This window comes from Tamandua tetradactyla, chromosome 6 (genome assembly GCF_023851605.1).
Source record: "Tamandua tetradactyla isolate mTamTet1 chromosome 6, mTamTet1.pri, whole genome shotgun sequence".
Taxonomy (NCBI): domain Eukaryota; kingdom Metazoa; phylum Chordata; class Mammalia; order Pilosa; family Myrmecophagidae; genus Tamandua; species Tamandua tetradactyla.
Window position 1 is genome coordinate 174,197,580 of NC_135332.1, and position 13,874 is coordinate 174,211,453.

The 13,874-nt window shown below is 42.6% G+C and overlaps 1 protein-coding gene and 1 long non-coding RNA gene across 6 annotated transcripts in view; one reads left to right on the plus strand and one right to left on the minus strand.

Annotated features, from left to right (window-relative positions):
• Window positions 1-13,874, minus strand: part of ASAP1 (ArfGAP with SH3 domain, ankyrin repeat and PH domain 1) — a 401,437-nt gene that overhangs the window by 10,188 nt on the left and 377,375 nt on the right. For all 4 annotated transcript variants that reach the window (XM_077167668.1, XM_077167667.1, XM_077167671.1 and 1 more), the window contains 2 exons: window positions 6,528-6,597; window positions 4,123-4,181 (listed from right to left, as the gene is read on the minus strand). In XM_077167668.1, the coding sequence (XP_077023783.1) occupies window positions 4,123-4,181; window positions 6,528-6,597 (129 nt within the window). The remainder of the gene's footprint in view (window positions 1-4,122; window positions 4,182-6,527; window positions 6,598-13,874) is intronic.
• On the plus strand, window positions 11,687-13,057 carry LOC143689056 (uncharacterized). Of its 2 annotated transcripts, none has more exons than XR_013178515.1 (3): window positions 11,687-11,819; window positions 12,322-12,761; window positions 12,938-13,057. It is a non-coding gene; the product is annotated as an uncharacterized LOC143689056 (long non-coding RNA). The 2 variants fall into 2 exon arrangements; XR_013178514.1 differs by having other exon boundaries at window positions 12,405-12,761.

The window sequence follows — 13,874 nt, forward strand, 5'->3', positions numbered from 1 at the left end:
ATAGTGCAAGATCACTGGGCAGCACCGGCAGAGTGCCTCGAGGGGAGAAGGGATCTGGTCAGAGCCTCAGCACATGTGTGCCTGGGGAACTTGATGAGTGGGGGGCTGCAAGGCAAGGGAAGGAGAGGAGGTCACCCTTACCAAGTCTTGCTTCCTTATGTTGCTTAATCCTCCCAACATCCCTGCCAGGTTGATACCATTGTCCCCATTTCCAAGCAAAGAACAAGAGCTTAGGGAGCCTGTGCAAGTTATAGTGAGTGAGGGATGCTGACTGCTAGCCTGAGAATAGCTCAGACCTGAAAGGGAGAGGGTGACCATTTGGCCAGTATTTAACTCTCAAGCCATTAAGGACAGAACAGACCAGGTTCCTGCCTCTGGGAGCTCACACTCCAGCAAGGAGGATAAGAAAATACAGAGCATATCAGTGGTAAGGGGACAGGTGAGTAGGGAAGAAAGAAAAAGGAGTGCTGGAGTATGTGTGGAGAGGGGAGAGTGGGTTATAAATAGGGTGGTCAGAAATCCGTCTCTCATATGGCAAAATCTGAGCAAAATCACATAGGAAGTAAATGTGCTAGCTATGCTGACACTGGGCTGAAGATGATCCAGGCAGAGGGAACAGCAAATGTAAAGCCCTGGAGTCTGGCATGTGGGTAGTAGGGTTCAGGTCACTGAGGCCTTGGAGGCCAATGTAAGATCTTTGCTTTTATTCTGGGTGTGACACAGGGGGGTTTGGGACAGAGGAGTAACGTGATCTGCCATGGATCACTCTGGCTGTTCTGGTGAGAACAGATGGTCGGGGGTCCAGAGTGGAGGCAGGTGGAAGCAGGCAGACCAGGTAGGAGGCAACCATAGTAGGAGCAGGGTGATGCGGTGGGCCTGGTGAGGACTGGCTAGACTCTAAGCACATTGAGGCAGAGCCAACAGCACTTGAAGAAATGCTGGATGTGCATGGAGGCATTAAGCACATGTCTCAGCCTTTAAGGCCTGAGTACCTGGAAGGAGCACTGCGTTCACTGGTGGGGAACACTGGAGGAACAAGCTTGGAGAGGAGAATGAGGAGGATGCCCTCAAACAAGTGGAGTGTTGGCTAGGCTGGAAGATGGGGGTATAAATTACGGAGGGAGGTTTGGACTGGAGATATGTAAGTGGGGATGACTAGGTAGATTTAAGGCTATGGGAACAGAACGTAGAGAGGACAGATAAGGAACAGGTCTGTGGCCTCCAGCATTTGAAGGTTAAGGAAATGACGAACCAGGAAAGGAGGTGAGTTGGAACTGTCAGTGCAGTAAGGACAGTGAGAATGGTGTCTCAAGGAGGAGAGAATAATCAACTGTGCTCAAGCTGCAGATGGGGCAAGGAAGACAAGGACTGGGTGGCAAACTGGCCAAGGGAGGTAGGGAGTGGTTTTAAGAGAGGATGGGACAATGGATCTGGGCTTTGAGCACTGATGGTCATGAACCTCACAGGAAGAGAGACCATCAGAGGGTACACACCTCTTGACAGGATAACACACCACCCCACAGGAAGTAGTTTTGCCAAAAGCCTGAACCTGTATCTTAACAGGCTTCTACAGCCAATTTCTAACAGACAAGAAATACAGAGGACAGAAGAAAATGTTAAATGACTACTTGGGGATTGACTAGCAAAATTTCAGACATCAATCCATAGAAAAAAAAATCCAGTTCCTTCAGCAAATATATTTCTAGGAAAAGAGAGATTCAGGGGAATCTTTAGTTTAAGAAACTTCAGAGACAAACTGATAACTTTAAAGTGTGGACCCCATTTTGATTCTGATTCAAACAAGCAAATTGTAGGGGAAAAAAAAAGACATTTATGGGAGAAAAAAAAGACATTCATGAGACAGAGACTCACACATTAGATATTTGAGATTAAGGACTTTTTATCATTTTTAGATGTGATGATATTGACACATGGATTAAATGATTTGCTATTTGGGATTTTTAGAGAATAATATTGGGGTGGGTGGATAGGCAAACATGAAACCATGAGCTATGGACTGCTAGTTGTTGATGATGGGGATGAGCATCGGGGTGGGACGGAGCAGCTGCAGTATGCTATTCTACTTTTGTATATGTTTATCGTGGAGAATTTCAAAGAGTAAACACACACACACACACACACACACGCAAAAAAGAAAGAATTGGAGAAGAGACACAAGGTGGTAGAGTCAGAGGGAGAGGGGACAAGAGGGCAGCCACATGGGCTGGAGGGCTGTCCCAGAGCAGGGACCGTGTTTTCCAAGTGCTGCTCCCTCTTACCTATAACCTGCCGCAGATTCAGCACAGGATCTATCTTTGGACGAAGAGCCGGTGGCTTCCTGGGTGCTAAGGGCAGGCAGATGGGTGCATGTGGCAAGGATAGGTGGAGGGCTTATGTCCTGACTCACTGAAAAAATGGAAGCAGAGTCCTCAGCTGAGAGTGAGGGTGAGGATGAGATGGTGGAGGTTTGAGAAGAAGGGGTGTGAAGTTGCGGTTTAGGAGGGCAGCTGGTGAATGCATCAAGGAAATACAGTGGGATTGCTGGGCAGTACTCAAGGGCTGCTTGAGGTTAGCGGTCATGGATTTAAAGCGGAGGCAGTTACCATGACTGTGCTGTGTCTCTCCCCTTGGCCACATTCAGTCATGTAGCTACAGGCAGAGCAGTCAAGTGTGTAGAAATAAAGCCAAAGAGGGGTGAGGAAGTTGAGGGAGAATGTTAGGAGTGATTTTAATGAAGGACTGATGCTTGGCTAGGAGGGAAGTAAGCGCATGATGGACAATGAAAAGGTGGGAGCATCCACAGATAGGTCCCAGTGGGGACTGAGGATTCTTGGAGTTTGGGTGCCAAGAGGAGGTGGGTTAGAGAGGTAGGTGGAATGGATTGAATGATAACATGTAATTCATGGGGTGAACAAACCTGGGATGAATCTGGGGCAGATTACAGTAAGGGGGAAAATGCCTAAGGAACTTGAATCAAACCTTTCTGAGATCAGGGCAGCCCTTTGGGTAGAGGGTAAAAGAAAAACAATCCTAGAAAATGACTCAAAAAAAACAGGAAAAGCCATCCTTTCTATTTCACAGAGTGAATTAGCAGCCATCTGGGACTGTTCTCCTTTTACTATAAAGATGGAGGTTGGTCCACCCAGGCAATGCTCTTCCAGACATGGGACTTCACAGAAGAACTCTGTAAAGTGGTGAATTTCAACATCCTAACATTCACACCTCTATTCAAAATGGGCACCAGGGCACTGGACCAGGTTAAGAGTGGTGGCTTAAGTCTTGCCCCCACCACTGAAAAGCCACGGAGCAACCACCAGACTCTTCTGAACCTCAGTATCTAAAATAAACCCAGTGGGCCTGACAGGTTCACGTGAGGATCAAAGGAGCCAAGACTGCTGAAGGCATTTTGCAACTTATCTAAGGCGAAAGCATTTTAACAAAAGAAAGGGAGCATGAGCATTTTTGTTGAAATAAAAAGACCAAAATTTTGGTCTTACAAATGAAAAGCTTGTTCAGGATTAAAGAAAATTTGGTCAAAGAGCTAAGTGTCTTTGCTTGGCAAAGCAGCAACATTTATAGACACTGCTTTCTTGTACTCTACAGAGCATGGGTATCTCTACTTAGCACTACAGATGCCATCCCAGGGAAGTATTTCTTTGCCACCCACTTGTCAGGGGCTTTCGGAAGCATGATCTCATTTTGTCCTTATGAAACCTTATGAAGTAGGTATTATTTCCCTCATTTTGCAGATGAGGAATCTTAATTTAACTTTTAACAACTTGCCTAAGGTCACAGAGCTAATAAGTGGTAGAATCGGGCTTTATTTCCAGGTCTCTCCGATCATGTTTACAAAAGGAGAAAGAACGGTACATGGGGATATTAAGAATTTCTTTTTAACAAGTATTGCATTCTTTAGAAAAAGTATCATGTTTTGCTAATCACAGAATGAGTTTATAAATATCTTTCTTCCTCTAACAAATATTTATTGGACATCCACTATGTGCCAGGTGCTACTTGAGGCATTTGAGCCAGATCAGTGAAAAAAAGAGGCAGATCCCTGACCGCTTAAGAGAGTATAATGACACTTTAATTCCACAAGAATATGAAAAATATAAATCTTACCTTTCTGAGGTAGTTTAGGAAGAACTCTTGGGCCAAGGGCAGTCTTTGCAGAACTGGTGCTAATTAATAAACAAGAATCATTTAATATCTAAAAGTGCTACAATATCAATAATGATACATATCCCAGGAAATCAAACATCAAAAGAACTGACCATCAAAAAACCCAAAAAATTATAGTTGATTTTCCATAATTCAAAGTTTGTCTGGCTGGGAAAGGGTAAAATAAAAAATAAATCTCTTAATGATAAAGCCTAACCCTCTAGCTCTTCACATCCTTTTCCAGATGCAATAATGTTTAGGTAAGCACTTCAGGAAAGCACTTCACTCACTGTAAGTCACGACCCCAATGCTATTTATTCCTATTACACAGAAGCAACTCATCTATGAGATCCCACAAAGCTGCCTTTGTCACCCCATTTTCAGATAAGGAAACTGAAGTGTGTGTAGTTTAAATGACTTGCAGAAAGCGCCTGGATGGTGCATGGTGGAATTGGAGATTCACACCTTGTTCTGTGCGACTCTAAGGCCTTACTTACTACCTCCATTACACCAGAGAAAGGAGCTGTGTTCTCAGACCTCTAGTCTTTCCCTGATCTTTTCCCCCATTGGTGGACTGGTAAATGAGTTGGGGAAAAAATGCCAAAGTGCCTGGAAGGATAAGTCCAAGACCATGTCTGGATAATCGAATGTTAATTCCTGCCCCCACCACCACTGCAAATGCCTGTGTGGCTGGTGGCATCAATCAGTTTGGTCCCTTTTTCTTTTTCCTTTATTAGAGGTTTGAATTATTCTCAGAGGTACCTCAAAAGCACTGCACACCTGAAAAGCAGTAATAGCAGAGTGCCTGAATTGCATCTGCCCAGAACATCCTTTATTATCTCATTTCTTTTTTTCTATTCTCTGATGTTCTACGATTTGTGTTTTTTACCTCCTTTCTATCTCAAGTGCATATTTTTTTAAAGAAGGAAATACCAAACCAACCAAACAAAAAGAATCAAAGAAAGGAGATGAAATGGATACATTCCCTGCTTGTTCTTTCCTGGATCTCAAATCACTCTTGATCTTAACTATTGTTTTCTCAGCTCTCTTGATATCCACTAACCTCTGGGCTACATCAAGACAGAGCCATTACTAAATTAGACACTGCAAATGTGAGAGGATTTTATTTATAACATTTTAGAGTGTGTTTTCCTAACGTCCTGCCTCAACATCATTTCAGGGAAGTGCACCTACAAATTACTGAGGTGAGCACGATCATTTTTCCTAACAAAGTCACTAAAGCAAAGGTCTAGAGTTTCAGAAATGCTTTGCACAGAATCCCCCAGACAGGCATTGCGTGTGCTTGACCTGGAGTCCTTGCTTTGGGAAATGAACACAAGGCTGCTGGTGGTGTGGTGTGAGGCACATGTGAGAGGCTAAAAACTCAATGAATCACCAAGTGGTTCTAGTTTACAATCAACTTGATTCCATTTATAACACATTTATCCCACTCTGGAAGATGACCACCAGAACTTTCATTTTAAAGAGTCCTCTGAAGGAGGAATAAGAGATGAATGAAAGGCTGGGTCTGTGGGTCGTGGAGTCTGGAGTGCCAGCTTTGTCAGTTACAACACTGGGACCTGTGCCCTTCACCTAAGCCCTTTGGGCTTAACTTCCTTCATCTGTAAAACTGGGATAATAATAACTGAAACTATTTTTACAGGGTATTAAGAAAAATGAGGATTTTGTTTTTTCATCTTTCACATTTACTGGAAAGCAATTCACACACGCACCAGCTGACCCTTTCTCCCTGACGTTTGGGTCTGGAAGTTGCTCTCTGTGTCTTTATCTTGGTTCACACATCTAGAAAGAACCCTTTCGACTGGTACTGAATAAATATTGCCTAAAGAGGATGTTCTCAACTATCTGATCCTAGTGAAGAGGGAAAAGAAAGGAACTGCGTTCAGCTCAGGTAAAAAAATCTTAAGTTTGAAACTCTCTGGGCTATCAGATTTCCTCGAGGAATCATTTCCAACCCTGGAAAAAGGAGTCAGGAGGGAAAAGCAATAAAACAAAATTACTTAATTAAATATAAGAAGAAAAATTCACTCTGACAGGAATTTTGTTAAAGACTTCCACTGTATGAATTTGTAATCATCAGTGAAGCGAGTGAGGTTTGCTCCTGCCCCAGAACTGTGCTACTCAACAGCAACGTCTGTGGTTGGTACCAGCTAAGAACTGCTTTCTGCTGCTTAGCAGAAAGATGCCTACACAGCTTGGAAGTAAACGTTTTCTCACCATGAAGCAGTCCCAGCAGGCAGACCACAGTTAGAGTAGCACTGAAAAGGTCACTAAAAACACCTCTCTAATTCTATCCATTACACTCATCCACCGATTAAGAGATATACTGTACTCAGATGGCTTACCTTGACTGCTGAGACAGTCCCTCAAACTTGTTTGTGGTCTTACTTGAAGATGATGGGCCCACATCGTTACCTATGGGGAAAATCAAATGTAAAATGTTGCATGTTCAGACAGGGGAAAGGAACATGGGGATATATGAATGTGGCAAACAGGCATCCTTCAGGTTCCAGAAAGGCATTGAAGAGATCCAACCTTGGGCAGAATGCATTTCTGGCACTGAAACAAAACAAAACAAAACAAAACAAAACAAAACAAAACAAAACAAAATAACTACGTTCGGGCTTTTGACAATGTTTTTGTCGCTATTAAAGGCCTATCAAAGAGGTGAGCAGCTGCCTCTCTAAGATGATATGATCTTGGTGATGTCTCACTGACTCAGGAGCTTGTCCTTGGAACAGGGAAAGAACAGCAAAATTTCAAGTTCACCCAAAGGTCTCCATGCCAGGAAACAACCCCACAGTAACCAACTCAGAATAAACACACCTCACAAATTGTGTTTGTGTACATGCATGTGAACACTATTTAGTAGGCTCACGATACTGGTCATTTACTGGGCAAGGTCCTTGGTAGATTATCACTCATTCATTCATTTATTCAAACATTAACATTAGTAAGTATCTACTATATGCAAAGCACGAATGTGGAGCAGGAAGAGACAGAAAAGCAGAGAAAATGCTGTTACTCCTCTTGCGGAGTTTACGATCCAGACTGGGAAACAGAGACATAACAAACTATACCAATAAGATGAAATGATATGAATGGATAATAGAGTTGTTGCTGTGAGAATGAAGAGGAAATAGTGTCTAAAAATCTAATTGGGAAGAGGGGGCAGAGAATATTCTTTGGAGGACATGGCATCTGAGCAGGGAGAAGAACTTTCTAACAGGGAGCAGCAAAACTAGAGGCATAGAGAAGAACTGAGTATGTTTTGCCCAGGAGGAGGTAAGTAAGACTGGTTTGAATAAAAGCGAGCTATTTTGTGACCTGTTCTATGGTGGGAGAAATGCAGGGCAGTTTTGGGATTCCAAGCTGTTGGGTACTTGAAAGGTATCTTGTGGAAAGGAATCTATCTGTAGGGAATCTCTGGTTCATCTCCTTGCCTGCCCTTCCAGTGACTGCTCTGGAAACCCCAAGTGTTCTCCTCCTTTAGCAGTCACCTTCCCTGACCACTCCTGCTCAGAAGCCCACAATCCTTCCAGCTGGCACTGGGAAAGGGCTCGCTAAGGAGGCTCAGAAATGGGAAGGTAGATGAAGAGGACGAGGGTCTAGAAAAGAACTTAACTAATCACCTCTACATGATATATGTGTTCAACAGTATCAAGACATGTTCAAATGCGTTTACATCTATCCTCCCATTCTTCCTGACAACATGAGTGTTTGGTATCATTATTCCCACTTTAAAGACAAGGAAATGAAGTGAGGTGAATAACGGCTACAGATTCCATGGCTAAATGATGCCCTTGGGGGTCCTGCCTACACGTCTAAACTTTCTTCATTGCCCAGGATGATGTTATTCTTACCCTTCATCATAGGAACTACCATTTATCGAGACTATAAATTACTGCTCTAAATACCTTATGCTAATTATGCTTACGAGATAGAAGATTCAGCTGTGACCCCCTCTGGCCAGAATGTTCTACAATTCGTGGAACATTGATGCAAGCAGAAACAAGATAAATTGGGGTTACCAAAGTCAAAGAGTTTCTAGTTTTGTTCACTTTTCATAAGACACTCCTAATCATCATACTTCCCATGAGCCTACTAATTTAATATTCAAGAACTTCTTTGGCAACTTCTTATTAGATCCTCTGAGCTGTGATTTCCTTTAAAGATGACATTTCTTTTCAGAACCACTGTGCCAGTTTGAAAGGATGTATGTACCCTAGACGAGCCATGTTTTAATTCTAATTCCATTTTTTAAAGGCAGCCGTTTCTTCTAATCCCTATTCAGTACTGCATGTTTGAAACTGTAATTAGATCACCCCCCTGGAGATGCGACTCAGTCAAGAGTGGTTGTTAAGCTGGATTAGGGGAGATGTGTCTCCACCCATTTAGGTAGGTCTTGATTAGTTTATTGGAATTCTATAAAAGAGGAAACATTGTGGAGAATGAGAGAGATTCAGAGAGAGCAGAGAATGCTGCAGTACCACAAAGCAGAAACCACTGGCCAGTGACCTTTGGAGATAAAGAAGGAAAATGCCTCTTAGGGAGCTTCATGAAACAGGAAGCCAGGAGAAGAAGCTAACAGATGATGCTGTGCTCGCCATGTGCCCTTTCAACTGACAGAGAAGCCCTATGTTTGCCATGTGCCTTCTCACTTGAGAGAGAAACCCTGAACTTCATCGGCCTTCTTGAACCAAGGTATCTTTCCCTGGATGCCTTAGATTGGACATTTCTATAGACTTGTTTTAATTGGGACATTTTCTCGGCCTTAGAACTGTAAACTACAATTTATTAAAATCCCCCCTTTTAAAAGTCATTCCGTTTCTGGTATATTGCATTCTGGCAGCTAGCAAACCAGAACAACCACACGCTCAATGCACAATCTCCAGGGTTGGATGTCAAATATCTCACCTTTAGACTATGTGAGCCATAGCAATCAAATGTCAAAGAGAATTTTGTGTTTAGCAAATTAACTGCTACGCCTACTAATTCCCTTGCCAGGTAGAGAACATTCCAAACCAGTGATTATTAACCCAGTTGTACATGAGACTCTGAATATGAAACCATCAAGTCTTCCAAGACCCCTGGCCTTGTCTATGGTCATGTACCCTGGTGTCACATTGATGAGTCACCACATCAAGGACTATTGACCACTACTCCAATGTCCAGTGTGCTTACTGAACTCTCCTCTCTGGCCACTCAAAGTGACATCCCACTCTCTAAAGATAATGTGTATTTTTATGCCTCTGTAACTGCCCTTCTGTTCCATCCACTTGGAATGCCTGTCCCCTCCCACTCTTGGTGAATTTCTATGCAACCATCAAAGAACATCTCCAAAGTCATTTCCTAGTATTCTTCCCTAGTCAGACTTGATCACTTCCTCCTTCTTGTGTTATGACGTATGATCCTATGACCCATAGTCACAGAAACTGAATGGCTAAGGTGGCAGATTTTAGAACTGGATAAGCCTGGGTTTGAATTTCAGTTCTATTGCTGACCAGTGGCTTTGGATTAAACTGCTTACCCTCCTAAATTAGTTCCCTGGGGGATAAAATGGGAATAACAATACCCTTGTTCTAGTCTACCAGCTGTCAGAATGCAATATACCAGAAAGGGAATGGCTATTAAAAAGGAGAATTTAATGAGTTGCTAGTTTACAGTTCTAAGGCCGAGAAAATGTCCCAATTAAAACAAGTCTAAAGAAATGTCCAATCAAAGGCATCCAGGGAAAGATACCTTGGTTCAAGAAGGCCAATGAAGTTCAGGGTTTCTCTCTTAAGTGAGAAGACACATGGCAAACACAGTCAGGTCTTCTCTCTCAGCTGGAAGGGCACATGGTGAACATGGCATCATCTGCTAGCTTTCTCTCCTGGCTTCCTATTTCATGAAGCTCCCCGGGAGGTGTCTTCCTTCTTCATCTCTAAAGGTCGCTGGCTGGTGGACTCTCTGCTTGTATTGTTGCTCTCTCTGAATTTCTCATTCTCCAAAATATTTCCTCTTTTTATAGGACTTCAGAAACTAATCAAGACCCACTCAAATGGGTGGAGACATGTCATCCCTTAATCCAGTTTAACAACCATTCTTGACTAAATCACATCATCCAGGGAGAGGATCTAATTACAGTTTCAAACATACAGTATTGAATAGAGATTATTCTACCTTTATGAAATGGGACTTATATTAAAGCATGGCTTTTCTTAGGGGGCATACTTCCTTTCAAAGGAGCACAGCCCCCTACACCAAATGGTTATGAGTATTAAAGGAGATAAAATATAAAGTGCTGGTCCCTAGGAAGCATTAAATAAATGGCAAGTATTATTATTCCTAGCTTTCTGATAGAATGTAGCAGAAATGATGATTTATTATTCAGTGTGTGAGCCCCTAAAGACGGGCTCAGCCTTGTTTAGCTCTGTAATGCGCCTCCAAGTACAGAGCAGTCAACACGTGCCTGCTGAAGAAAGACAGGAACAACAGTGCTGACCCATCAGTCTCTCTATTCACAGTGTGATTTCTCACACTCCTGGGTGTGTATTCAGTTGTCTGTGGTCTGCTGGATGGGAACCCTATCATTCACATAGCTAAGCAAAGGCTACCTGCTGTGCCAGGGAAGAAAAATGTGGATTCTGAAAATGGTACCTGAGGGACAAGAGTGATAAATAAAAACCTGGAAGCAGTGTGATCCTTTTTTTTGCTCTTGCCTGGCCATTTGGTAAATGATCCTAGCATACTGTATAGATGTGTGTAAGAGCCGGAAACACAGAAAAGTGCTGGGCTGGCAACTGAGAATTTGGGCAAGATTCTAGGCCACTTACTACAGCTCTGAAGCTGTGAACTGAGAGCCTGTTGAAAGACAGGACGGCATCAGCCTAGCAGTGAATAGCACAAGGGCTCCAGGATTCTTCCTGAGTGGATAAGAACATTGCCTTGGATTCAGAAATCGGCTCAAATCCCAGCTCTGAAATTACTGGTTTTGTGATCTTAGGCAAGTCATCTGACTTCTTGAGGTTTGAATTTCCTCATCAGTAAACTAAGACGATGGCACTCCCTATGTTATAGGATGGTTGTGAGGGCCAAATACAAGAATGTATGAAAGACGTACAGTACCCCTTACATGGCAAATAATCTATAAATGGCTATAGATATTATTTCCAGAGCTGAATGGAAGATGGGATTGGGTTGGTAAGAGTTGAGGAGGGAGCAGATGACATGAAAATTATACTGGAAAACTGAAGGAAAAGGAATAAAAATACTTCTATCCAAAGGCTCTTTCATAAGCTAATGCTACTTTCAGTACATAGATGTTCATGCCTGAAAGGAGACATTTCAAATATTAAGTCTTTTTACCTTAAGGTCCTGGCTGTGAAATACAAGAAGTGAATCAATTTATGATACAGCTTTTTATCCTTTATCAGTTCTACATTAAAAAAAAAGGTTACGCAGTTTTAAGTCCAGTGGCCAAAGACGAAGAATGTGTGTGATTTCCCAGAGGTCACTAAGCAAAGTAGGTAGAACCCAGATCTAATAATCTCAGGCCTCTAGAATGTCTGTTCATTATACTATCACAATGCGCAATGCAGAAACTTCACTCAATGGACTCCAAAGGACAAAGGTCTCAGGGAAATTGCGCTCAGGTATTAATTATAAAAATCTTGAGAGTAAGAACAGTTAATGTCATGGCCACCATGAACTGGATGATTAGATATTTTTTTCTGTGCTCCTTCCCATTGAGACCTAAGCGTCCACTTCCAGCCACTGTTCATGACCATCTGATATGCATTTTTTAAATTTAATTTAATTTTTATTTTTTTAAATTTTTTTGCATGGGCAGGCACCGGGAATCGAACCCAGGTCCTTGGGCTTGGCAGGGGCTTGGCCCACCCCTGATATGCATTTTGAGAAAAGATTACACTTGTGGATGTTACTTTACTTTGCTGACTTTATTCTTCTTTGCCCTCATTTCTTTCCTAATTATTTAAACTGTGTTTTATAAGATAGTTTGTTATAAGGTAGATCACAAATTCTTATGTCTCAAAAGGGGAGGTTTAATGAAATGTCATTCAAAAATCACGATGTCCCCATAAAACCCAAATCTGCCACAGGCCTATTTGTTTTCTTATCAAAAATCTGCCTTAGGAGTCTCCTGAGACAGATGGCTGAATTCATCACAGCAGTGGGACTTAAGTAACATGGGTGCTGTGGACACTGTGGCTCTGCAGGGAAAACCCCAGCATGGCCCTCCCGGCCCAGGCAGATGTGCAGCTGCACAGCAGGGCTTAGCACTGTAGAGGATGAGGAATCACAGCCAGGTGGAGAGCTCCTACCTTCTGGGCTACCTGTGCCAAGTGGATTGCCTTCCCCATGTCTGAGCTTCAGAGGCAAAGAAACAACTGCTGAGAGGAGAAGCAGCCAGTGGGAACACTCGACTGTCTCTGATATGTGCTGTCAGAGCAGCACAAACAGGGTGAGAAGCACCGGCTGTCATGGCTCCCCAGGCTGGGGATGAATCATGGCTCCCCATGCACCAGCTCTGAGGCCTTGGGCAAGTCATTTAACCAGTGTCCTTATTCTTCAAGGTAAGATTATAACATTCCTACTCTGCGGGACTATTACGGATTAGATAAAGCATATAAAGACAATGCCTGGCATGCTGCAAGAGCATGTATAAATTAAAATCTGTTAAATTTTACATATGAAGCTTTCTATCTAAAGATTCTTAATAAAAAAGTGACATTTCCTTTTTTTCTTACAGGCTATTCACTTGTATCAAGAATTTATGAAGATACAAAATGGAATTGGGGAGGGGAAAGAACCTTTGTAATGAAGGAAGCACAGATTTCTGTGAAGTAGATATATTAAAGGTTACAAAGCTCTGGCCCATTCTCACAAATGCATCATCATCAATAATCTCGCTTATTCCCTCCTGACTTTATACTCATCTTCCAAAGCCCAACCCAAGCTCTATATCTTCCATAAAATATTCTTGACTCTGCCCCTTCTGAGTTGTATAGTCTTAAACAGTTAAACGTACCACCTATCTACACTGGACTCTGGTTTGCAAACTAACAAACCACTCCTTGTACTTGGGGAAACTGTTAATTACTAGCATCATCTAAAACTTTGTCTTTAATACATGCCTTCCTGGACAAGGCTCCCTCCTCATAGAAAAGAATCACTGAGGCCAGCATGAATGATTGAGCAGGACTAACAATCAGCACAGAGAAAAGTGTGATCATCAGCAGAGCCAAGACCTGTCAGTCAAGCCTACTTTGCAAAGGAGTTGAGTGCCAGAAGCACCCCTGAGACCAGAATCAGAAATACTGTAGGAGAACCAGAAAAGAGCACCAGCTTCAGAACTTGACAGGTAGAAATATCCTCCTGGCTGATGAAAGGGGTTGCTGTGCTACATACAGGTATGTCATGGAGGTGACGACAATTTTAGCTGTGTGGATGGTTAGTGAGATTGCCAGGTGCAAGAAAGGAGTAGCATGAACAGGTGACCTCTGAACAGACTGGGAGTGGAGGCTAATACTAGCAGGAACCCTCAAGTCTTAACTACTTCACAAGTTAACTACTTCACGAGTTTGATTCTTTAGATTAAGGGATTTATCAAAGATTACTTTCCTAAAATTTAGGAAAGAAGTGTGAGCTCCTGACAATAATCACAACCCTCAACTTTTCCTTCTGAA